General features: G+C 48.0%; 1 protein-coding gene across 2 annotated transcripts in view; it reads right to left on the bottom strand.

Annotated features, from left to right (window-relative positions):
* Window positions 1-25,630, bottom strand: part of RNF220 (ring finger protein 220) — a 259,384-nt gene extending 233,754 nt beyond the window's left edge. The window contains exons 1-2 of one of the 2 annotated variants that reach the window (XM_010347444.3): window positions 25,270-25,630; window positions 18,088-18,829 (exon numbers count right to left, since the gene is read on the bottom strand). In XM_010347444.3, coding sequence (XP_010345746.1) covers window positions 18,088-18,712 — 625 coding nt within the window. In that variant the 5' untranslated portion in view covers window positions 18,713-18,829; window positions 25,270-25,630. The remainder of the gene's footprint in view (window positions 1-18,087; window positions 18,830-25,269) is intronic. The other variant, XM_039473630.2, reaches the window with a different exon arrangement.
* Between the last annotated feature and the right edge of the window lie 988 nt (window positions 25,631-26,618).

Here is a 26,618-nt window from a genome sequence, read left to right as displayed (position 1 = left end):
AGAACATGCATCTTTAAGTACTTAACCCCCCTACAGCAGGATAAATTCTTTTTTTTCTTTTTGAGATGGAGTCTTGCTCTGTCTCCCAGGCTGGAGTGCAGTGGTGCGATCTCAGCTCACTGCAACCTCCGCCTCTCCGGTTCAAGCAATTCTCCTGCCTCAGCCTCCTGAGTAGCTGATATTACAAGCACCCGCCACCACATCTGGCTAATTTTTGTATCTTTAGTAGAGATGGGGTTTCACCATGTTGGACTGGCTCATCTCGAACTCCTGACTTCAGGTGATTCGCCCACCTCGCCCTCCCAAAGTGCTAGGATCACAGGCGTGAGCCACTGCACCTGGCCAGGATAAATTCTTAAATTGAATCCCATCAAAGGATATTTGTATTTAAATTTTTTGTAGAAAGACATTGCTGAAAGGCCCTCCAAAGAGACTCTACTGCTTTACAGGCCTGCCAACCACACATGCAGGGCCCTATTACCCCACTCCTTCATCAACAACTGTACGCTATCAAACAAATTACTCACAATTCCTTGCAATGCTTCAAATTTTCCATTTTCCCACCTCCATCCTCAAGTTTTCTCTCCTTCTTTTGAGCTCTCTGGCTACTTGTGGTTTTCTTCCCACCTTCCCTGTGAAGGTTGTCCTGTATTTTCTTCTTCTCCACTTGCACTCTTGACCCCCCTCCTCACTTCTCTAACACCATTCCTCATGCTCACTAATTTCCCTTCCAGTTTCTCTGCAGCTCAGCATGGCTGAGTAAAAAACAGACCCTTCCTCTGCTCTCCCAGTCTGCTGGCCCTCCTGAACCAGGAGAGAATGTTAATAGGGACACCCGAAAATCCTTAAATGGGTCAGCATATTAGAAGGAATATATTCAACCTGGTGTAATGCCAGGAGAAAACATCTGGAAGAATCTGCATTGTTTCCTTTGTTAAAATCTTACCTGTTGGTTTTTTCCTACATTCCACACCTGGATAGGATTCCCCCCTTTAAAGCAATAACTCAAAATTGTTATTCATTACTCCCCTCACTCTCTTTTTTTAAGCTAGTGTTGGAGTGAAGGCAAAAGTAGAGGTGGAAGGAAAGAAAGGAAAAATCCACACGTGGCAGACCGAAGAGTGGGAATGAAAATGCAGGAAGGGAAGAGGTGAGGAGGCAAAAGACAGTTTTGTGGAAAATGTCAACCTCTTAAGTCCTCTACGAAGAGTTCTTTACTTAATTGCATCACCACTTCCTTCATTCCAAAGGTCTAAAAACAGAATCAGGGCCGGATTGGGTTGGAGGGTGGGGCGCAGTGGAAGGGGGACCGAAAGTATCCAATTCCTCCAACTACAACTTTCCCCCACCCCAATTTCTTATCCAGCAAAGCTCTATCCACCACCGACAATCAGCTTAATAGAATAAACCACTTAGGGCTACGGCTCAGAGGAAGCCAAAGACCCCACAATCTCCTTGCCTATTAAGCCTCTTAGAAGTTAGAATGCTGCTAAAGAAAAGTGATACTATGGCCGAGCTACTTAGAAAGAACACAAGGATGCCAAGTCAGAAAGAAGGAGGCCAGTTTGGGGGTTTATGAGCATCCATGGTTAACTAAAGATGACGGGGCAGGGTGGGACAGTGGAGTGGGAGCGAAATTGTGCTTGGAAGTCTTCAAGTTGAGATTCGGGAGAAGAATCTTTGTAGACTGTACAAATGCAATGAGCTCTAAATAGAGCAAGAGCAATTTTTCCCCTTAAAGGGGAAAACACAGTCTTAAGCATTATGTAAGTAATCAGAAAATGGGAAAAATAAAGCAGCCCGCAACGGTTCCTTCCCAGCTCCGATTTCCCAGTGATTCTAAGCATTCTATCACGTCCTCATCCTCTCCCCAAAATGGCTGGTAAACCGTAAATGGTCCACAGACTTGCTATCTGAGTGGATGACCAGGTGGACGCATAGAACAGGATTAATCAAGCCCTTTACTAAACCCGGAAAAAGTCCTTCTGGTTTACTGTCCTTCCTCAGGTAGGAGTTCAGTGTAGAATTCTAGTTATTTCCACTCTGTGCCTTTAAGAGTAGTTTAAAAAGGGGGTCACTGGTGAGTGCTAAATTCATCCTTGCTCCAGCCCCTATATAACTGAAGCCAGGAATGAAAGACAACATTATAAGTACCAACTCCCAAATTATCAGTTGGAAGATTGTTCAGTTGTAGAAATTTGTCACAAACTGCACAAATGTATAAGAGTTCAGGGCTTGGGGCTGAGCATGGTGGCTCCCACCTGTAATCCCAGCACTTTGGGAGGCCAAGACAGGCAGATCACCTGAGCTCAGGAGTTCGAGACCAGCCTGACTAACATGGAGAAACCCTGTCTCTACTAAAAATACAAAATCAGATGGATGTGGTGGCGCGTGCCTGTAATCCCAGCTACTCCGGAGGCTGAGGCAGGAGAAAAGCTTGAACCTGGGAGGCAGAGGTTGTGGTAGGCCGAGATCGCGCCATTGCACTCCAGCCTGGGCAACAAGAGTGAAACTCAGTCTCAAAAAAAAAAAAAAAAAGAGAGTTCAGGGCTTGCTGGAGTCACTGTCCCCATAATACAATCAGGAGTGGAGGTAAGAGTTGGAGGAACCTGGTTTAAGAGACCTAAAATCTGTGCCGAAACCCTTGTAACATTAATCGTAGCTAACATTTATTGAAGGCATACTTCGTGCCAGGCAGTGTTCCCAGGACTGTGTTTGTATTTTGTATTAGCTCGTTTAATCCTTACAACACCCCTAAGAGACTGATACCAGTGTTCATCCCACATGACCCTGAGGAGATGGAGGCACAGAAAGGGCAGGTGCATCTGTCTCGTCTCACGGATTTAGCTCTTCTTAAGCTACTGTGTCTATAAAGCACATTGGGCGTTAGCAGATAATAAATCATCTTCCCCCATCCCACCAAAGGGCATGGTTTGACAAACTTTTTTTCTTAGGTCATAACTAGTAAGTTCCAGGCAATGCACTGGGTACTGGGAACCGAGATCTTAGACTAAGACACAGTTCCGACCTCAAGGAACTCACAGTGCAGGGAGAGTGACAAGGGCTTGTGAGGGGCCAAAATAAATTGTGCCGAAGGGCAGCCACAATGCAAAAGGCTCCTATGAATTTTTCGAGTATGGACACAGCCTGACATGCAAAGTATTCAGAACAGCGTCTGGCACACAGTGAACAAATGCAAGTATTATTCTCATCACCTCATGAATCTGATCCATAGGTCTCTCTCTCCTGGAGTGTCCTTCCTTCTCATTGACTCTGGAGTAAGACTGCCTGCATCTGAACCTCTTCTCTCATACTTGCTCATGTGACAATGGGTATATTGCTTAAACACTGTGCCTCAGTTTCCTCATCTGTAAAATGGAGATAAACAACACCTATCTCATAGGATTTTATGAGGATGAAATACGTTATTACCTGTAATGCACTCAGAGTAGTGCTTAACACGTAGAAAGCGCTCGAAAAGTGTCAGCAATTATTATCAGGAGAAGTACTATGTTCTTCTCTTTGCCTGCAGTCATTTCACTTGCAATAAAAAGACTGAATTGAAATGCATCTGGTTTGGTTAGTTTCAGGAGGATAGGAAGTCTCTGGGACTAAATGGGAGGAGAACAGGACCCCTGGGAACTTGGAGGAATAACCCTGAACTTGTTAATTAAGATCTTGTTAATGAATCTGCTTGTTAATGGTCTATTAAATAATCACGCAATGAAGTTTACCACATAAGTAAAGCCTTTCTCTCTCTCTCTCTCTCCATTCTTTCTCTTTTTTTCTTCCCCCTCTCTCTCTTTCTTTCTTCTTGCTCTGTCACCCAGGTTGGAGTGCAGTGGTGCAATCTCAGCCCACTGCAACCTCCACCTTCTGGGTTCAAGCAATTCTCCTGCCTCAGCCTCCCAAGTAACTGGGATTACAGGCATGTGCCACTATGTCTGGCTAATTTTTGTATTTTTAGTAGATATGGGGTTTTGCCACGTGGCCCAGGCTAGCCTCAAACTCCTGACCTCAGGTGATCTGCCCACAACGGCCTCCCAAAGTGCTGGGATTATGGGCATGAGCCACCACACCCAGCCTAGTAACACCTTTCTCAAATTCTTGCTCTTCCAATCCTCCTGGCCCAGCTTTAACTTCTAAAGATCTTGCCTAAGGAGCAAGCCCTTCCATGTCTGACAGGACCCTCTTCATCTTGTCATCCTGGCTGACACAGCATGGCTATTGTTGCAGCCTAGGAAAGGTCTCCGGGGCAGAAAGCCTTCTTCGTCTTGATTCTGCCCATCATTCCTCAGGCCAAAGCACTGTGCCTCTGAGCCAAAACGTCTCCCTCCACAAAACAGGAATAGAGTCACTGGCCTTGGAAACAGAAAAATAAAGATTTCCCAAGCTTTGCTGAGAAGAAAGGCAAAGGGTAAACTTCTTTCAGTGGGGATTTCGCAAAATAAAATGTCAGCTGAGATGTCACAGATCTATATAGAAAATGGCCTGCCAACTTACATTCACAAAAAGTCTACAAGAGTTGGGTAACTTTTGCCCCCAAATACATAGGAAAACAGTGCTGCAGCTGCTCTCGGGGAATGTGGACTGTCTTCTGTAGCTCAACTTCAAGGATGGAATGGCATGTCAGAGGGCTCCCTCTAGGCTGAACGCTCAGGCTTTTCATAAACTATTTTAGTCCCGAAGACCATTTTGCTCTTTAGACAGACATTAGATAGACATATTACATGTATGCATATTGCATGTATGTTAGGTGAGGCTATGGCATTTATACAGTTACTTTTAGATTACAAAACACATCTGGTTTATCTATTTACTCCGCAGCCTATAGGGTAGGGCAAGGATTATCTGCCATCTCCCATTTCATATATGAAGAGCTGGGGCTCAGAGAAACAGAGACTTACCCAGCGTCACATGGCTAGTAAATGACAGGCCCAGAGCTTCTGACTGTGCTCTTGCCCTACCACTGAACCGTTCCGCTATTTCTAGTCACCACCTCCCACTTGCAAACATGCCAGGAGGTGCCCAGTGTTTCGGTGGATCCTATGTGGCCCTTCAGACTATGTCCACATGGGTAGAGCCAGCTGGCAACTCTGCAAACTCAGCAGAAGAAACAGTGATCCTGGGTTCATTTACTTTAATGACAAATAGTTACCAAGCCAGGCATTACACGAGGGGACACACTAGATGGACTCACAACAAGAAGACAGATCCGGGCCCATGGGAGAGCCACAATTAAGCAAATAATTACAATTTAATGTGATGAGCGTTTTTTTTGTTTGTTTGTTTGTTCGTTTTTGTTTTTTCTGAGACAAAGTCTTGCTCTGTCACCTTGCTCTGTCACCCAGGCTAGAGTGCAGTGGTGTGATCTTGGCTCACTGCAACCTCTGCCACCCAGGTTCAAGCGATTATCCTGTCTCAGCCTCCCAAGTAGCTGGGATTACAGGTGCCCACACTGCACTGGCTAATTTTTGTATTTTTAGTAGAGACAGGGTTTCACTATCTTGGCCAGGCTGGTCTCGAACTCCTGACCTTGTGATCCACCCACCTTGGGTCTCCCAAAGTGCTGGGATTACATGTGTGAGCTACCGTGCCCAGCCTGGTGATGAGTGTTTTAAAAGGGGAAATTATGTTGGGGGGAACAATGCCACCTCCGACTCCAGAAGCAAGGCTGACGAGAGCATCCCCTCCTGCACAGGTACCTGAAACCCCCTGAACCTCTCAGAGCAAGCCCCTAGTCATGGCTCACTGAACCTTCTAGCCGGTGGCAGCTGCCCCCTGGAAGGGTTAAAGCTTAAAGCAGAAAGCCAATCTGCAGGTGTTGGTGACTAATTCTGCCACTGAGAGATTCCTCTAACCCTCCAACTTTTATTTCTTTACAAATGAGCATGTAAACGCTCAAGGGCTGGGGGAGAGCAGAGAGGAGGCTGGCAAATCACACACACCCAGCCCTCTCCAGCCCCTTCTCGGTAGAGCAACAGCAGTGAGAAGACAAGCTGGCCGAAGTCCAAGGAGCACTGCAGTGCACGCTGGCCTCCCTCACATCTGGCTAAGCACCTCCAGCCCCTCCGCTGGGCCGCCTCATAATTATAATATTGCACCAAGAAGGGGAGGCCTGGGCACAGACAGTCAGTTGCTAAGACAGGCAGAGGGAGGCAATCCCAGGAGGAGCAGCGGCAGAGGCGGGAGCCGGGACAGGTGGACAGATCCTCCCCCACACAGGAGATTGGATGAGAAAAGTACTGTTTGTGAGCAGACCCTGAGTCTTCACCCTTCCCCTGCCTGCCCAGACTCCTCAGCGGGCCTCCATCCTCTTCCATTCTTCCCCCCGGTCCTCACTCCTCTTTCTGCAAGGCCAAATTCCCTGGCGAAATCTTCCCGAGACTTTCACCCCAGAAGAGTGATTCCTAAACCTTAAGGAGCACAGGAATCACCGAGGGTGGCTGCTTGCTAAATACACAGTTTCTAAGCTGCATTCCTTGTGATTCTGAGTAGGAAGTCTAGCGTAGGCCCTGGGAATCTGCATTATAAATAACATTCTTCACCCCGCCCGCATCCCTATCCCCATCCTCCACTACCAACACCACATCACAAGTGATCTGAAGCAGGCAGTCTTTAGATCACATTTTGGGAAAGCCAGCCTTAGGGATGACTCTCTCTTGAAATCCTAGCGGCCTTACTGTCTGTTACTTTACATTATCATTTCTTTTCCATATATACAGTTTAGCTACTCACCTTAACCATAAGGCTGTCAAGAAGAGGAAGTATTATCTCCTGCTTCTTTGATTCCCCTGCAAACAGCACCGAGCACAACGCTCTACACACAGGAGCTCAGGAAATGTTCTGGAGGTAGAGCGATGATGAAGATAAGAGGCCAGGGAAGGAAAACCACAGCGGAGACGGTGGAGTGCAGAGGCCCTGGCTGGAAGGAACTGTTTTTAGCATGCCGCCGTGTGCCAGGCTGGAACAACGGTTTGCTTCGCCTTCTTTTTTCCCTTCTTCAATACTCTTGGCATTATACATCTAACCTCCCTCGTGAAAGTCAAGCCTGAGCAATGCACCTCCCAGAGGAAACTTTGCCAAGAAACTCTGCCAAGAATCCCGGGTGCTATGTGGCTTAGTTTAACGGCCAAGTGAGTACTCTAGGTCCTGAGACCTGTCACGTTTCTGGGTAGAGCAAAGGATTGAGCTAAGCCTGAACTTTAGTAAAAAGATGAGGACGCTTAATCTACCTCACTCAGCATCAGCAGGGCAATGGCCCTCCTTCATTCAGCAAATATTTCCTGAGTATCTATTCTGTGCCAAACATGGTTCTGGGTGCTCATGGGTCCTCTGGTGGTTAAGAGAGCATATGTCATCAGAAAGCATTTTCTAGTGACTTATCTTTAGAAAGTTACTTTAAAAGCAGGACCCCAGATGATGATGAGCCCCAGAGCCACATAAGCACCAAATGGACACTCTCAAGAATGCCTGGTTATAGGATGAAGTGCTATAGAGAGATCCAAGGTCAGGTCTCAGGCCCTGGCAGGAAACAATGCTATTCTCACTTTATTGTGAGCAATCCTTGGCAGCTCTGGAGTTCTTTCTTCCACTCTCAGATACTATACTTTGTCCAAAAAAGCAAACTGCTACACCTAGCTCCTTTGAATAAATAACTCCTTCTTGATTTTCAGGTATCAGCTTAAAGGTCACTTGCTCCAGAAAGCTATCTCTGACTCTTAGACAAGATTAGATGCTCCAACTTCTAAGTCTCATGGCATGTTATATTTCCCCTATGACGGCACTTTCCCAGAATCCTGCAGTTGCTAACTAAACGTTGAGGTCCAGTAAGGCAGGGACTATCATCTGTCTTGCACATCAGTCTATCCCCAATACCTAGCATCGTGCCTGAAACAATGTAGGTACACAGTAAGTACAGCTGAATGATTAAATGAACTGATGAGCGCATCATATTTGACCAGTGATGGCAACTGAGTCATGTCTCATGTGATAAAACTCTGACACAGTTTTATCCACTGCCACCAACAAACAGCTGAGATAAAGCAGTACTATTCCTTCTGTGGGACCAGTATCTTACAGAGGTAAAATTGGGGCTCACAGCAGCACCCCAATACAGACTCCAGGAGGTACTTCTCATAATTAAAGATGGATTCAATACTGCAGAGTCAATAGAATGTCATCAAGAGCCTGAGACACAGGACTTGATGGTACGTAAGGTTTCTTACAAGTCACTCAACTTCTCATAGGCTCAGCTTTCTCATGAAGAGGACACAGGCACTTTAGCAGCAGGTACTCTCTTTAAATAAAGAAGTGACAATAAAACTTTCCCTACACCCGGATGGTAAGTTAGAAGGAGGAGGCAGCCTTTGCAATGAAGCATCTCTGTGGTTAGGAAAGGGTTAAACCCGTGTCTGGGTTCTTTTACCCGTAAATCAGCCTTGACTGCTGCTCAGTCTGAATGAAGTCCCACCAGGTTGGCCCGTCAGGAAGGAAGCCCATGCGTCCAGACTTTTGTTGTTCTAAGGATTTTTTTTTTTTCTTTTTTAATTTTACTGCTCAGGAAGGAAGCTGAAGCCGAGGCCCTAACTGCAGCCCCGCTGATTCCTCAGCCGGGCATATGCTGCTGCCCTTACCTCTCCAGCTACCTCTCAGGCTCCGCTCCTTTTCTAGAATTCCTCTGAACCATGATTTTGGCATTTGGGCCTAAATCCCAGACTTTCTCCCCTTCTTTAAGAACCAAACATTAAGAGCATTCAGCATTTCCCTTCCTACCTAGCACACACTTTTGTGACTAAATGTGGGAAGGGCTGGGGACAGAGAGGGAGCAGAATTGGGTGCTCCATGACCTTCAGAGACACTTTACTTCCAAAGGTGAGCTGAACTCCTTTCTTTCAATGGAGCCATGAAGGAGCTGATAGAGACTGAGGTATCAGATGACTGGCCTCCAATGGCTATTTCTGCTACGAACATGTGTGGGCATGAGACTCTTCAAATATGAGCTACTCTATTTAAAGAACAGACTCAAATCCAAGGTCCTCAGGCACAGGGTCAGTCTTCCCTACTCCCATCCTCCTACTCCCACCTTTCCCACTGACATGCGGAGTCATTCTCTGGTCGTCCCAAGTCCCATGGGGCTTTTTTTCTACAAAGAGAAAAACATTGAGTATATTTGTGCGTTCAGGGTAATGGACAGCCCTCTTTTACTCCTAGGAGAATGCACACAGACACTATGCCCCGCCCAACGCTGCCCTCCCCTTCCCCCTGCTAATCCCTTCCTAGGCAGCCCCCCCATCTCAGTCCTGCTGCTGTATTTCTCTTCTGACCTACAAGGCCCCTTCAAGCCCCATCCTAAGCCTCCCCCAAGCAGAGACAATCCATCATGCTGTGGGACTGTGACACACACAGATGGGGGAAGGTTCACAGATTTGTCTCACATGGGCAAGAGGGTAAAAGTGTCTGTATAACTTAAAATCTAAGGACATACAAGAAACCCAGGGACTGTGAATTCAAATACTAGTCAAATACCATTACAGCAAATCTCATTACATGTAGTCCAAATCTCTATCACACACGAATTCTAATAACACATTGATTTCAAACAATAGCCAGTAAGACAAAATTTCAGAATAAGAAAATATCATGAGATTTGGCTTTTCTAAGTCAGGCCCCTGCCTAGATATCCAACCCTAGTCAAGTCTTCTCCCAACTCACAGACTCAGTTTCTCTAACTTGACTATTACCTTGCTTCTAAATAAACAAGGGAGAAAGAGGTCAGGGGGACACCAGGGCTAATCCTGGTGGATGGATAATAATGAAGGGAGGAGAAGCAGCTGGCCATCACAGAAAAGGGCTTTGGAGTCTTTCTCCTTCCCTCTTTCCACATTGACATAAGGCATGAGTGTGTGAAAGGACCCTACAAACATTGCTAGTTGTCAATGACCCTGTGTTTGGCTACATCAGTGCTTCTGACAGGGAAGGTTATAGGACCAGATTGTCCTTGAAAAAATAGCAACTAAGTATCAAACACTTAGCATGTGTGAGGAACCTTTTTAAGCATTATCTGTGTATTTAATCTCATTCAGTCCTTCCCAACAACTCCTTTAGTTTATGCAATTCCCATTTTGCAGGTGAGAATACTGAGGCCCAGAGAGATTAGGTAACCTGCCCAGTATCAGAAAGCAACTAAGCTAACAGGTCAGGATTTAACTCCAGAGGTCAAACTCGTAATGACTATATTACATTGCCTCCCCACCTTTGATCTGAAACACCTTCAAGTTGAGGCTCAAAGGGGCAAATATAGCTTTTACTCCTCTAACAGGTTTTTATTATGCTAGGCCACTCTGACTTACTTTAAATCAAACCCCCAGAAGCAAGGTCAAATGAGAGCAATATAGGATTAGCTGGCACCTAAATGGGAATCATATACCTGAAAATAAAGCGAAGATCTCTCCAGGGCTGGCCCTTACCCCCTCCCTAAAGCTTTCTGTCTCTGCTGCACTAAGATGAATGTAAAGCCATAAGTCTCAGCCTGCAAATGAATTTCAGTGGAAAAAGACCACTCTTGCCTGGTAAGTCACACTCAGACTTACTGGGCTTGATTTCTCATGAGACTGTACCAAAAGGTTCCTTCTTCACTCATATAGCTCCAGATTTTCCTAAAGCTTCGGATCTGTCAACAGAATGTACTGGATGCAGCACCACGTCTCCCCACCAAAAACACACAACTTTCATTTCCTCTAGGTCATCTTTAACCAGAACACATTCCACAGAGAAAACTGACAGCCACATATCTGAATTGCCGGACGGTTACATGTGTCTACAAAACCTCCACATCACTTGACTGTTTCCAACTTCGACCAGGATCTAGGTAGAAACTTTTTTCCAAAATACACACCAAAAGCAGACTCATATTTGTGGACTCCATGACAGGGGATGTAATGCTGTGGGAAAACATTTGGAAAGGGGATAGACTCCAATCTTAGGTTTCTAAGGGTTAGGAAAAAAAAAGTAGATTTAATTTTTTTTAAGTGATAAATGATTCTGTATTAATAGTACCCCAAGTAATCAATCAAATAAGTCTATATTTGAGAAAGGTGATTTCACGAACTCTTGGAAAACTCCCTCCCTACCTTGGTCATTATGAAACCTCAAGGTGTAAGTAAGTTCTTCCTTTCTTTCCTCTGCACCTTTGGGATAACATAGTCTTACAGATGCTGTCCTGTGCAATGCCGAGGAGTGGCAAGATCACGAAAACTTAAAGTAAAAACCAGATTACAATCACCACCATTACTGTATTCAATATGCAATGAACACTAAATCCTTTTATATGATTGGCACCAGGCAAGAAAATAATTTTTTTAAACATTAAAGCTAAAGTAGTGTGATTAAGATAACAGAAAGGTCCAATCCATTGGGTAAGGCTGGAAGATGATGAATTTCATCTGTTTACTAAGCATCTACCAGGTGTTCTGATTCATTCCACAGCTTATCATTTCTCCAGGCCCAACATGTAGTCCCAATCCAGGATCTTTTCCTGGAAAAGGCGTAAGAAAGAAAGTTCTTTTGCAGAAAATTCTCCTTCTTGCTGCAAAGAAAAAGATATTTACGAATTCCTACCCTGGAGCACACATGTGAAGTTATAAAGGATAACACCGCATTCTGTTCAACCACACATGCCACTATTTAAATGACACTTAAAATTTAGCTGATATGTAGCAATAAATTATCCTTAAGTCTGCAATTCATCTCTCTTTAAGACGGGATAAAGTGGCGCTGAAATGCGGTTAAACTCTTGGGAGCAAATATGCAAGTCCAAACAATATTGCTATTTTGGTGTTTAAAAATCCTGCGGATTTTACTATGAAATGTACCGTCACTCCAAATCTCAAGTACTTAGAAAGAGCATGGCCCAACGTGTGCTTTGATATTTATTAACCACATGGATGTGGTCAATAAGAGTTAAAAGTATGCAAAACCATTATAAAAATATAACTGTATTAGATATATTGTCACTCCAAACCTCAGTTATTTACAAAGAATACATTTCAATATGTGCTAATATTTATTAACCAGATGGATGTACTTAATAAGGGTTAAAAATGAGAAAAGCAATATAAAAATATAATTCTATTTTTCAGTTTCCTCTTCCCTGCCTAATGAGGAAAGGGGTTGGGAAGGGACAGCAACTTTTGTTATTTGGATACAATGTGTGGTTTGTTTTGGTTTTCAAACAAAAAAGGGCCACCAAATAATCGACCTGGGGCCGCTGACCGGAAGGCAGCCCCGGAAAACTTCCCGTGGGAAGAGTTCCAGAAATTGCCCGGACTTTAACGAGCCCCGCTGTGCTGGCTGCGAGCCTCAGACCGTCAGAGGCCACCGCGACTCGCCTCGCCCGAATGCCAGCAGTCCCGCCGAAGGACGAGCCCTGGACTTGGGAAACGGTCCCCGGAACATTGTTCCAGATTTGACAAGCAGGCAGGGAAAAACATTCCGAGCAGAAAGGAGAGACCTCAGAGTTCTGGGGACGCCGAGGGGCCAGCGAGGTCCCCAGGCGCTGTGTACGCGTCCATCCTCCCTCTTCCGCGCACCCTGCTCCCCCGCCCCTCCTCCCGCCCCCGCTCCCCCACCCACAACCCTCCCCGAGCAGTGACCGTCCCCGCGCCCGCGCTGTGTCCCCCTCAACGCCGCGTGCACCCCCTAGCGCCTCCCGCGCGCTCCCCTGCACCCCGACGTTGCGTGGGCGCCCCCCCGCTTATCCCTCACCCCGGTCCCCACTCTCTTCTGCTTAGACGGTGTAGAGGAAACCGATCGGGGACTGGGTTCTCAGTGCGACTTGGGGGCTCGCGGACTTGGAGGGCGAGGCGGGGCAGGGCCGGGGGCGCTCCCGGCCCTCGGGGCGGCGCGCGGATTCCAGCCGCGGCCTCCAAGTGCGGCAGAGCGACGGCGAGATCCAGCATTTCTGAAACCACTTGCGAGCCGCCTTGGTGGCGGAGGCTGGGGGGTCCCTTGCAAGTGAGCGAACGGGGCCAGCTCCGTGGCCTGGCCTCCCCGGGGCCCGTCCTCGCGCCTCTCCGCGCCCCCTCCCCCAGACGATCAATTACCAGCCACCCTTCTGCCGGGAGCGGCCAGGGGCTGGCGGGCGGCCGCGAGGAAACGGCAGCCTGGATCACTTCTGCATGACAATTGACGGGAGGGAGGGCGCGGGGCGAGGAGGGAGGACGGCTGCGGTGTCCGTTTTCTCACCATGGTGATTAGGCATTCCGGCCGTAAGAGGAGGCAGCCGCCGCACAGAGCGGCGCGGCGCGGAGCGAGGGCAGGGGAAGAGCGGGAGCTCCGCGAGAGCGAGCCCAGCCGCCGGGCGAGCGGCGCGCCGAGCCAAGCCAAGCCAGGCCAGATGGCTCTGCAGCCATCAGGGACTGCTCCCGTCCAGCCCGGCCCCACTTTAGCTGTGCAAACATTTCTTTATCCCAACAAGACAATTAAACCCAGCAGCATGAAAAGGAGTCTCCATGACTGTGTTGGGAGTGAACAACCAGAAACAACCACACACATCACAGGAGTTCTTACCCCCGGGGAGCGGGGGAGAACCCTGGAGCAGCTGAGGGAGAGGTAGGCTAGGTCTGGGCAGTCAGGGCAGAGGGAACCATCTGACCCAGCTCTTCTGGCGCTGAGCCTTTCCCAGTGGTCGCCTGTCCCAGCTGCAGCCTAGAGGTGCAGCCTGGTCACCTGGCATGCCCCAAACATTCTCCCTAGCAAGAGCAACTCTCCTAAAAGCCCAGAGTACAGTCCCTGCCCACCCCAGTCCCAGAGCCCTTGGAAAGTTTCCCCCTTCACCCCAGCCCTCCCCATTCCAGGCTGCCGTTGGCTAGGTGGGCTCAGCTGATTTGCTTGTTAGAACACAGGGTCTTCAATGATACATGCCTTTATAAAGACACATCTCAGAGTACAAAATACCGTCTCTTACTCTGGGCTTTTAGGACTCAAGAATGGCTGTTCAGGTAGATCAAAGATGAGAGTGAAGCAGAACATTCAGGAGCTGCTGTGAGCCATCAGGTTTCCTGCCCACCTGTGACTCTACCCCACCACAGTGAAGGTCGAGGAAAGAAGGCAAAGCCAAGCCACTTATGGTCAGTATCCAGTGTCCATCCCTGGGGTAAGCCAGAAGGCAGGGCCAGCCGTCGCTCCACACAGGCAGTTCTGGGCCCTCCTCTCAGCCCTGCAGTGAGCATGCATACTTAGCCAACTCCAATCTGGGCTGAGTGGATAGGCTGGCAGGCTGGCCAAAGACTGTGTCACACAGGCAGGAATCTGGGCACAGGGGCAGCCTGAAGAGAACCATCAGGAAATGCACATGACAGGAGCTAAGGGGGTCATAAATGTACAGATTCTAACACAAGGCAGCAGACAATACTTATCTTCCCTTTTGCTGTAAAGTTTCCTTAATTAGGAAATGTTTATTTTAAAGGCCCTGGGAAACATTGCTGTAGATACTTCGTATGTAAGGCACACGTGGACTATTTGTAATTGGTCCATAAATTTTAGCATTATTTCCCTGGACAAGGAACCTTGAGGACTGGTTCAGGGAGTGACAATAAACAGGAGTTACCTCAGTCCTGTTCCTGGGGAATTACGCATCCTCCATGAATGGCTTCTCACAAAACACTTCTCCCATTTTCCGGGGCAAATAAGTCGGTCCTGTAGAGTAAAGGCTGCTTGTTTTTCTATAGAGCCCAACACCTACCTCAGGAATCACCTGCAAAGCCAGGTGAATGGACAGACAGGCAAGCAAACTGGAATCATCTACCAGGAAAGACGATACTTGACCCAAATCGCTATAGTAGTTCTGTCTACAAAAATGTATATTTAATCGCAAAAGAAATCCTGCCTACCAGTACCCAGATTTAAGGAAAGAACATGTATGCATTACACCATGTCTGCAGGCCCCTCTTTCCCAGTGGGCTCAGGAGTGGACACATCTGCATATTGATGTAGTGTGTGAGCAGCGGGTGGCTGCAACAGTAAAAACTGTCAGTGTTTCCATTATACAACTGATTTCTTAATGACCTAAAACTCAGTCATGAAAACTTCTCTAAGTAAAGGACACACCCCACCATACTACTCGCCCCCCCGCCACCCCCAACCACCAACAAAGCTCTAAAGCCAAATGCTTTACTTCGGACTTTTACTGCTGCATTTAATTAAAACATTTAAACAATCTTTATGAAAAGATATTTATACGAGGAGAACTGAAAAATGAGTCAACCGTATCAGAAATTAATTCTAAATTTTAAGAATATATATACATGTATACACATATGTGTGTGTGTTATTAATCATAGATGGTTAATTTGGACAATCTGGCAAAAGCACTGTAACCTATCACTCTGCTCTTCTGAACACTTTCAACCCTCAGTCTTTTCATACCCCATCCCCCGTCACTGCCCCCATCTGCCCCTGAAGCTCTCTCTCCCTTTGGAAGCAGCCTTGTATACTGTCACTCGATTATCTGAGAAATATTACTTATTTCCAAACGGTTCTGTAGGGAGGACCTGAAAGGCATCTAGTGGGAATAATCAGGCCTTCTAACGGCCCTTAAATATGTATTTACATAAAACAGACCATAAATATTCCGACACACGTCGGCATATGACAGGAGCCAAGAAAGCTGCTGCAGACTGTCTTAGTGCCTCTTCAACCCTTCCTTAAAGAAAAATACTTCTCCTGCCTTCCAAAAATTCGCAATGAAAAGCATGAATGCTATCCAGTGTGACCCAGTGAGGGATATGCTAACCACCTAAGCTAAGAAAAGGAGGAAAGAGCAAAAAGTCAGGGTGATCACGGGTACCACAGCCTCCTTTTCACTTTGCGCCTTTGTTTCTTATTAAAGATCAGTCACAAATGCAACTCTGGATTATTACGTGGGCGTCCAAACACCCTCTCCTCACAGACACTCCTATAGGTTTTATGCTTGTGTAACACAAGATACTCTATAAGGGAGGAAGATTTTAAATGAATAAAAGAGGAAAGGACTCCAATTTATATAACACTACATTGGAAATAAAGAAAACTACACCCTTCTGATCAGAATCTCATTAATTTCAAGGTCGGAATTCCATTTCACTTTGGGAGACAGACTCATTTAATTTTTCTCCACCCAGGCGTATTCCTGTGTGAGGGATCCATCTCCATGGGGGATGCCACCACCACACAATGCAAACCAGGCAAACAGAAGAGTTATGGCTTTGACACTCAGAGGGGAATGGATATCCACATCTATGAGTTCTGACTTGACTAACAAGCTTCCTCCTGCTCTGGAGTCTGATACAGGTTTGGGCTAAAAAGATAGAAAAATGGGGACAAGCTGGATCTGTTAGGTAAGAAGAAAGGGATCTCCATCTCCAGATGTTACTCTGTGGCACATTAGTTATGAGAGGATTTCATTTTCAACTTGTATTTAGAGAAAAAAAAAAAAAAGGCAGAATCTGTCATACCCTAACACAGGGCAGTTTTAGCTGGAGGTCACATTACAACTAGCCTTGATCACTTGCACATCGCTGGACAAATGAAAACTAAAATAAAATAAAACGGACCAACACAATGCCGATACCTGTTCAGCAGGTATATCCAAGAAGCAAGATCACAAGACACACGGGTCAACAGAAAGTGAAAAGGTGAAAAAGAGCCAAAGCCAAAGTGAGAGAGCAACACTAGCAGTGGGGCTGTCAGCCAGTAGCCTTCTGCCTTAAGTGGGGAGGTCTCTGGCTTACAGACACTGACATAAAAGACACACTTGCAACATATTTCAAAACCAAAGAGCGATGGATTTACAAGGCAGGTTGATTTTATGATGACTTTTATTGAAAAGGTACGCTGGCTTTAGGCAGATGCCTTTTAGCGCAGGAAAGTTAACACAGTGCCTAATTCAAGGAGACAGCCTGAGGAAGCAGTGGCGACAGGGGAGAGAGCTGCAATGTCTCTATTACTCTCCTCGGCATCATAAAGAGGAGGGAAAAAAAAGGTATTCGTGTTGGTGGTTATAGAGAGGACGGGAGCACGAAAAAATACAGAAGAGGGGAATGCGAACCTCAGATGTAGTTTTCTTAAGAAAATAAAATGAAGCAAATCTGAGAACAAAGGGTTGGGTGGAAAAAACACCCACAGTTCATAAATTCTCACCAGGCTTGAAGAAAACTGCTCTGTCTACCCACAGCCCAAAAGCTTCAAAACACAATTATTTTCTGATTATATTAGAGCAAAAGATTGCAGGGTTCAGCACTCCTCGTCTACAAGTTCCAAATAAAGGTTTAGTTCCAGCTATGAGTAAGTGTAGCCAGAGCCCAACAAGGCACTTGGAGAACATGAGAAAAAGCTGTTTCATAAGCAGAAATTAATAATAGTTGTGAACATCAAATATAGAGCAGTCACACAGGTCAACCGTGTCTAGTCCTAAAAGTGAGCCCCAGGATAAGCATCCAGCAAACCTGTGAAATCCCCAGAGAAGTCAGCTTTCTAGCCTTGCGATCGCAAGGAAAACACAGCTGTTTGAAATGCTTTATGGTGATTGACGACACCTTTGTCCTTCTCTGAAAAATAGCCTGATGTGGACAAGGGCTGAGAGTTGTGAAAATAGAATCACGTGGAGTCTGCTGGATGTGATACAATGGAATAGCTAAAAAATAACACCGAGATCAGACAAACATAATGAGGACAGCAAAAAGAGGAGGGGTGGACATGTTTCTTTAGGTCCCCCAAATTCCCTAGGAGCCTACACTTCTTAATGAAATGCCATTCACTCCAGTACATCTGGGGCACCCCTCTTAGCTCCACAGTGCTCCGAGAATAAGCCTAGAGAGAGGGGCTGTGCTGGGGCACAACTTGCCTCTGGCTACCTTCAGAAAAACATTTCAGGAACTATCAGTGCTCACTGATGAGAGACAAGCAAAGGTTAGCACTCCACAGCTAGCGAAAGGGAAGTAGTTGGCCCTTCCCATTACTAGGAGCGAGCCAAACGCCACCGACCTGTTGAACACCACGGTGAGGCAGGGCTTACTAGGGGTAAGGGAGGGCTCGAACCAAAGTACTTACATCTGTCATTCCGATCTTCTGGGCTAGATGAGGCTTCTCGATCAGAAATGAGGCCAGAGACAGCAAAAATCTTCTTCCCAGTGTCATCAACCTTTAGTGAACCGGGGGAGCTAGATGGCAGCTGTGTCCCAAAGTCATATTCCTTGCCATCTGCATCTGAGAAGCGCAAGTGGGGAGACTCTGTGTCATGGCAGTTCTTAAGTCGCTTGGCCGGCGTAAAGGCTGACTGATAGCTCTCCCGGTCCTCGGTGGAGGCAAAGGGCCGGAAGGCCCCCACACCGCTATGATTCAGCATACTGATTGGGGTGCAATCTAGATTTGGGGGAGCAAATTGGGGGTGGAGGTGTAGCAGAGAAGGGGGGAAATCGCGATTGGCAAAAGTGCCTGGCACCCCACCTTGCCGATGGTACATAGAGGCAAAGGTATAGGAACCGTTGGTGAAAGGAATATGCACGTCCTTGTCAACTGAGACAGGTACACCAAAGGGTCGTGGCTGCTGACAAGGAATGGAAGCATCACGGCTGGCCTCAGCCGTGGATGCCAGGACCATCAGTGCTGGGGATGCCAGAGGGTTGGGAAGGTAGGATGAGTTCTCCATCTTGAAGGCTGCCCGGTGTAAGTCCATCGGAGTCTCTTTCTGTGGCCGGCGTTATACAAGAAGCAGTCTTCCCTGGGAGGGAGGCCAAGCAGCACTTTGGATCAGGGCAGGGAATATTACTGGGGAATCATTCCCTTCTAAGACCTGTGGAAACAGCAAGTAGAAGAAAAGAAGGGGGAGGAAAGTCAGGGGGAGGAAAACAAGGGAAACCCCAAGTGATTGAAGCACCATCCTTATGGCTTACAGATGCTCGGGCAAGAGACACCACAGGCTTTAGGAGCCAGTGGGCAGCAGCATCAGACCATTTTCATTCAGGAAAATCAATAGACAACTTACTGTGATGTACGCGTAGCTGACTTTGGTCCCTACACGTTCCGGGTGAAATGCGCCTGAGCCCAGCAAAGAAAAAAAATATCATAAAACCTCCAAATACAATATTCCCTGAACAAATGAGCTTTGGAAGGCCAAGTCATCCAGTAGATTAAGTAGGGGTCTATATTTTAAAGGGCTTCCACCTGCATCCACCACTCACAGCAGGCCTGACGTTCAGAGACCAGATTCCACCTATATGATTTCCTCCATATGCATCTTCTCTTCATCTCCCCTAACAACGCCCTAATACTGAAATATCCCTAATTCAAGTTCATCTAGACCAGGAACACTTGTACTTATTAATTGGTACAAAATATACACATGGATAAATGATACGCATTGACAAATATATACACACACACACACATCTTCATGCATCACCTAAGACTGCTTCCGGAAAAAAGTGCTATGTGAACAAACAGCATTACCATTTATTGTTGATGCACACCCCTCTCTAATCACATGGACTTTCTATTTCTCTTTTCTGAGAAGGAACAAAACCTTCATCAATAAAATGCCTGGCGTCTCTGACAATATTTAAAACCATAATGGGTGCCTTTGGCATACGCTCTATAGAGGCGTCTGTCTTCCAAGGGGCACCAAAGAACGGATCGGTAATTTTGGTTACTAATGCACTCACTCTTAAGTAGATTTGTAAACTGACTTGGATTTGCCATTAACATTTAGCACAAAATGTTAACAAAATTTCTGACTTATTTTGCTCCGCTTGTTGGCCCAGTCAGAGCTGATGTCCAATAAAGGCCTCTGGAACAAATTGGGGTTCAGAGCGACTTCTTTCAGTTTCCCTTGTAAATTTAGGTTGTACATTTTCATAGTCACTGGTTCCATTCCAAAAAGTGTTTTGAGTGGGGGCTGGGAGAAGGGCTATATATCAAAAGCCAGGACAACCTAAGATGAATGCCAGGACTTACTAGCATCAAAAATATACATTAAATAGAAACTTAATGAAATTCAAAGTGTAACCAAAAAACCACCATCTGCTACACATTATAACCTTTAAATTGAGAGTCATATCAGAAATAAAATCTACCTCCTCCCTGTTAAAAAGCCCACCTGGAGTATCTTTGGTATTCCCTCAAATAGAGAAACCTCAGTTAAACAGTAGATGAATCCTCCTGGCTTAATGCAGTGCAAAGAGAGTATTTCCTTCTCCCATCCTGTAGCAGACGTGTCAATGACTGTTATTAATTGGGAAGATGAGTGGACACCATCAGACTGCTTCCTCATTTGGCATCTTTCCTTATAGACATCATTGCTAAATTACCAGATTATGTATCTCACATTAACGGATTTTTCTCTCTTCCAAATTTTAAATAACTTTCCTGTCAAGTTATAGCAGTGCAGGGAATGATCTGCCAAGGACAGCCAGTCAGCCTGACAAGTCTGGGAATCCTGTTCTTGGCTGTTTTCTAGTCAGATTAATGGTCACACAACATGGATGCTCTGAAAGTAGGTCTAGGGCTGTTCCAAGGGTTCTAGGCAGCTCTTCACAACAGAAAGGGCTACTTGTCTATCGACAAGCAGTATTATAGGAGGCAAACTGGAGGAAAGGACAAACATAACACATTGAGTGTGAAGGGAGGAATGTTTCCCCCTCAAAATACCATCCCCCCATTCACTTGCTATTTTTACTTCCTAGATCACCTCATTATCTTAAATGAGTTTCATAAATTAGTAATCTGGTGACAGCACCGGACACTCCAACAGAACCCGGTGAATCACTCAACCCTGGTTGTTCATTTGAAAACTTCATTACACTGAAGATAAATCAACAATATTTTTCCAGGCCACATCTCTTTTACTTCACTGAGTGGGCGTTGGTCTCTATGGGGGAGGGGGAGTGCTTTTTTATTTTCCCTTTTCTTTCTTACCCTCTCTTCACATTAACAACTTGTATAGATGAGGCTTCAGCCGACCACAGTCATTATGAAAATCTATAGTTAATACACTCCCAATGTCAAAATGTCATGGGTTTAAACACAGAACCCAAAATAAGAAAACTAACTGACCCTCTTAATTAAAAAAATATGGATTGTAAGATAATCAGCTTGATGGAGCATTTGGGTGACTGTGAAGAACCGGGCAAAGGGAAAGTAAGTAACTGTTACTTTTCTGCCTCTATGCTGATTTTTTTTAATTTAGCACTTCGTGCAAATCCAGATTAAAATAACTCCAGCTATTGATCCGAGCAGTGGAATTGACATTAATTTTAGTTCACTTCTCACTTTGCAAAGGGATCAATAGGAAGTAATAACAGCTGACATCCCCGCTGAAAGGAGGAGAAAGAAGGGCTGAAGACAGAAATCGAAAAGCAACCAAATAAATCATCAGCTACTTTTCCACGGCATCAGACAAACTCCAAACAGATTGCAAAAAGTCTTTGTTGAATTAACTAAACAAGGAGGAGGGATCAATCTACGAAGCTAAATAAATTGTCTGGCAGGCAGTGAGGTTGGACGGAGGGACCAACAAATATTGAGTTTTTAAAATTTCAAATCCTTGACGTGATGGGTTTGTTTCAGTTCTGTATCTGTGGGAGTTTGTTGGTTTCTTAAATCACACTCCCGACCCAGGTTTAAAGTGATTACAAAACGCCAGCTATCTGAATAATTAGTGAGATTACTAATTGCGTGGTTAAACATGCCAGAACCAAGACAAATGAAACGAAGACGCCCGCGTTTGGAACGTGAAAATGTCTGAGGCTGGGCTGATGCGCAGTGCTCTGCGCTCTGCGGAGCGAACTAGCCACTTTCGCACAGAAAAACCGAAAGCCCAAGAGAAAGTCTCGAAGAGTAGGTAATCTCCCATCCCATCCTCTGCCCATCCCTGTCCAAGATCTGGGCTTCCTGACCCGCGCCCGGGATCGGCGTAGAAGGAAGCGGTGCTGCTCCTGCTGCCGCTGCCTCCCCCGTAGCTGAGAGCGAAACCCATTTGCAAATGACTGCCACAAAGAAAGCTGCAAAGGGCTCTTTCCCGGAGCCGAGCTCAGGGCGCCCACCAAACTACTACTCTGCTGGCAATTAAAATGCACACACAACACTCCTCTGCTTATTACAACAGGTGACATTTTTGTGGTCTCTGAACCGTTTCCAAAAGCCAGGAATTAAAATAATAGAACAAATTAAACGATATTTTTCCTTTGCATAAATAAACTTTTAAAAAATTAACAGGGAACTTAAAAAGCAAAGAACAATGGGAAATGAGGCAGAGTAGTGGGGGGTTGTTAAGAACGCAGGAAAGAATTTTTTTTTTTTTTTTTTTTTAAGTTCACAGACTTCTTCGCTTGAAGAGAATTCCCGCACACCAAATGCCAGGGGGTATTTGGAAACACCGCTCTAACAGAAATTTTATCACCAGATGCGAGAGCTCAGGGAACATAAGGCTAACACAGTTCCCGGGCTAGGGCCGACGCCTGCGGTTCAGGCATGGCCGGGTATCGGTCCCAGGTTTGGACCCGGATTCAGGCCCAGCTTGGCCAACGGGTGCGAATCCGAGACAGCCCGGGCCAGTCCGAGAGTGCGGGATCGCGGGATACCGACTTAGGGAGCCGGTGCAGAATTCAGCTCTGAAGTCTCGACCGCGAAAAACCAACTCTTTTAGGGAAAACGGGGGAAAAAGAGGTGAAGGCGAAACCTTCATAAACTTGGGGCCAACACGGAGCCGAGCCCCCTACTCTTTGGCCTGCCCTCTCCCTCCGGCTCTCGGTTGTTTTTGTATATAGAATACTCTAGGTCCCAACAACCTCTGCACGAAACCATCTGCACCTAACTTTTGGGCAACCAAGGCGCCAGTCTGGGAAGAACCGACACGTGCAAGGGCCCCTGGTCCGCAGCGGCGCGGGGCCCGCGGGGCAGGAGCACGGAGCTGCCAGCCTTCCACCGAAGTCTAAGGACCTCCAGACCCCAAGCAACCCCGCCCCGAGGGTCACCCGGGTCCCGCCGCCGCTCGTCGCCGCTCCAGCGGGCAGCCGCGAGCTCCTCCACTCCAATTCTCCTGCAAATGCGGACCCGCGCGGGGCTGCCGGGCCCTCCCACTCCCAGCTCCCGGGCTGCGGGAGCGGGGTGCGGGAGGGAAGATTCTGGCGCACACGGCGCGGCTCGCAGAACAGGTGTGTGTCCCGGCTAGCTCCGCGCCCGGCCCCGGGCGCCGCCCAGTCCTCGGCCTTCCCCAGCCTCGCTCCGAAGCGCAGCGAGCGAACTCACGCCACTTTGGCCGGGTCTCTGCGGGCCAGGAGGGATCGGCACGGAAGACGCCAGCAGCGCTTTTCCTCGACGCTCTTTCTGCCTTTCCCCACTGCTCATTCCCCTTTGCAGGAAGAGCCCACGAGACGGAAAGAGGAGGAGGCCAGGCAAGGCGAAGGCCCCCTGCTCGCTCTGCTCCCTCCAGTCCCTTCGCTGCTTCCTCACTGCCCGCCCTTTTTTCTCTTTATTTTTCCTTTCTCTCCCCTATACCCCTCAAGCCGAGTCCGGAGCGGAGGCGAGAGGCAAGACGTGGCTGCTGGGCGTCGCGGGCAGCGAGCGCCGTGCTCTCCCCTTCAGCGGCTCCCGGGGCAGGGAGCTGGCGCAGGCGGGAGACCTCGGACGACCCGGGTCGGCCAGGCAGGGCTGAGCCCCCACACCTATGGCCCGGGCCCCATGCACCCACCCAGTGCGACGCGCGACCCACTCAGGGTCGGAACACCCGCTCTCCGCGGGAGCCGCATCCACGACCCGAGAATGCAGCGTGTTCTTAATGGGAAGCGAGATCTCTTCCCCTGCCTCTTGGCTGCCCTAGTCCCCGCTACTTCGGGACTCCCGCGCGCCCTAGCCAGCTGGGGTCTACCCGGGGCGCGAGCTCTCGGAGAGGCTCCTGGAGCGGGGGACGAACCCGGCATCCCCTCGGATGGCCTCGCCACCGTGGGCGGCCTCGCCCGGGGGGCCACACGGAAGCTCTCCGCCCAAGTTTGTTGTGCCCTGGAAGAAAAGGCTTTCTCTTACAAAGCACAAAGGCGAAACGCCCAGGCCGAGCCCTGAAAAGCCCCGGGTTGGGGGGCGGGGGTGGGGTGGAGGAGGCTGGAGGCTCCGGAGCACCGTGGCGGGGCTGGGCTCCAGGCAGAGAAGGTCGCTCCGCCCGGGCTGACAAGCGCGGCGGCGGTGGCCGCAGGACCGCAGCGACCGGCGTGCTCGCTGAAAAGTTTTGTTCTCAAGTCAGAAGAGAAATTGTTACTCAGTTTAAGGCAGGTCTAAGATTAAAAATAAAACTACAAACAGAATAACGCGCCCTGGTCTCCACGATCGTCCTCCCGCCTGGCTCAGTAGAACCGCTGGGAGAGGGGTCCCGACCCCGAAAATCCCGGGAGACCCCACGTGTCGGGCTGCTCTACTGCCAGGCCGGTCCAGCCCAGCGGAGATGGGAGTTTACCCGCGGCATTTAGAACCGTCTGACTCTGTGTTAGCACCTGCCTCCTTCCTGCCCGCAGAGGATTCCCCCCATCCTACCCCACCTCCCTCCCTCCACACCCTTTACACCCGCCCCCGCTAGGAAAAAGCCCAGCACCCGGGGCTCTGGGCTAAACAGTCACTCCCCGGGTACCCGGCGGAGCCGGCAGTGTAGGGTGGAGGCTGTCGAGGTCGTTTCTCATTCCAATCGCCCCTTCTCCATCCCGCCCGCCGCCTGGGGCTCCCCACTGAGTACCACCCAGCCCAGGCCTCGCCGGAAATCCACGCGGGGTACACAGGGGAGCCCGGAAATCACCGGGGGGTGCAGCAGGGAGACCGGCAAGAAGGCATTCTCGTGAACGACCCAAACAAAGTGGGAATGGGGCTTATTAAAAGATGGAGAAAAGAAGTCCCGCTCCCTTCCTTTGCAGTGCCCTCACCCTCCCTACTTGTCCAATTCCCGCGTCTGGTCCCTCCCCTTTGCACCTCCCCCCCCCCCAAAATAAAACACATTAAGGAAAACTCAAGACGGAAAGTTTGAGCGAGGCAGCGCACGGAGCGCGCAGGGCACCGACGCCGAGAGGCTCCGTCTCGAAGATCCAAGACGCGCCAGTCCCGGTCCCAGCCCCTGCCCCCGTCCGGGGGGAACCGCCCGAATCCCTAGGAAACCGACCCGGAAAGTTAGCCAGGTTCCTGAACAAGCCGGCCGCCCTCGAACCCACCCCTCTTGGGTACGCACACACGTCCACACCCCTTTCTGATCTCCATACTTGCCGTGGAAATTCCTTGGGAGAACGGTCGCACTTTTCAGGACACGGAGGGAAGCAGGCGGAGAGCGTGGTGCATGAAAAGTCCCGGGTGCGCAGAGCCGGCGGAGGCAGTGGCGGCGGCGGCGGCGGCAGCGGCAGCAGCAGCAGTAGGCGGCTGGCCCCGGGTTTGTGTTCGCGAGCTGCCTGGGATTGCATGTACAGATCAAGAGACTCGGTTGGCGTGAGAGAAGGAGCAGTGCTGCCTCTCAGCGCTGGCTCTAATCAGTGAATGAGCCTCCACTCTCCCAGGGACTCGGAGACACACACACGCGCGCGCACACACACGCACGCACACATTCTCTCACACTCACACACATACAGGCACTCTGAGCACTGAATACATTAGGGGACTAAGGGACTCTGGGAAATGAAGTCCAGACCCAGGGCACTCCTGGATAACAGACCTGCTGGCCCTCACCAAAGAGCTTGGAAGTCTCGGGGTCACGAGCCATTGTGAACTAAAGAGAGCGTTGGCTTTTGTTTACATCCCTCCTCCCCCACCCGCAAAGGTCTCAGTGAATGGCTTGGTGCTTGCTCTCCTCCCTTTCCCGAACCAAAAGGGATCAAGAGTAAATGGGCAAAGCTTGAAGACTGATATCCACTGCTGCTTAAATGACTCCCCAAATCCTGGCTCCCTCATAATTTCTGCCTTTTTCCAGAAAAATCTTACCTGCTGCTTTGTTCCTGGAATGTTTCTCTGGGTCTTTGCCTATAATAATAAAATAATAAATGAATATTAATAAAACTGTAACTTTTGGAGGAGGTGGAGAGGGCCTAGTTTAGCATCCAGATGTGGGAATAAAATTTTTCACTGGTGTTTTATTGATGTTTATATTACAGTTCGTTCTTTTCTGATCATTTCACATCATCCTATAATTCACCAAACACAGACAAATAAATAGGGGAAATGGATAGAGAACTAACATTCCTGAGTGCTTTCTAGGAGCCCGGTTATGGGACTAAATGCCTTTACATAATCTCATTTACTCCTTAGATTAATTCTGGAGATAATACTACCACTAGTTTATAGAAGAGAAAACTGAGGTTGAAAGGGTTTTGTAATTTGCCCATGAGAACGTGGTTAACAAGTCTAGGATAGCAGGTAGTTCTAGTTCTGAAAGCAAAGCTCAACCAAAATCAAATGGTGGTTTTAGAAGTCATTCCTTTGTTTTGCGGTTCAGTGTCTAAAACCTCAGATTTCTCATCTGGAACAAAAAAGCTGGGGAAGTGGGGAGGTGGGGAGGAATGAAGTACACACTGATAATCCACCTTGCAGAGAACCACATAGGATTATAAATTGCCTAAAACAAATGA

This window comes from Saimiri boliviensis, chromosome 11 (genome assembly GCF_048565385.1).
Source record: "Saimiri boliviensis isolate mSaiBol1 chromosome 11, mSaiBol1.pri, whole genome shotgun sequence".
NCBI classification, from domain to species: Eukaryota; Metazoa; Chordata; class Mammalia; order Primates; family Cebidae; genus Saimiri; species Saimiri boliviensis.
The sequence above is the reverse complement of the archived record's forward strand: the minus strand, read 5'-3'. Positions and strand labels throughout refer to the sequence as shown.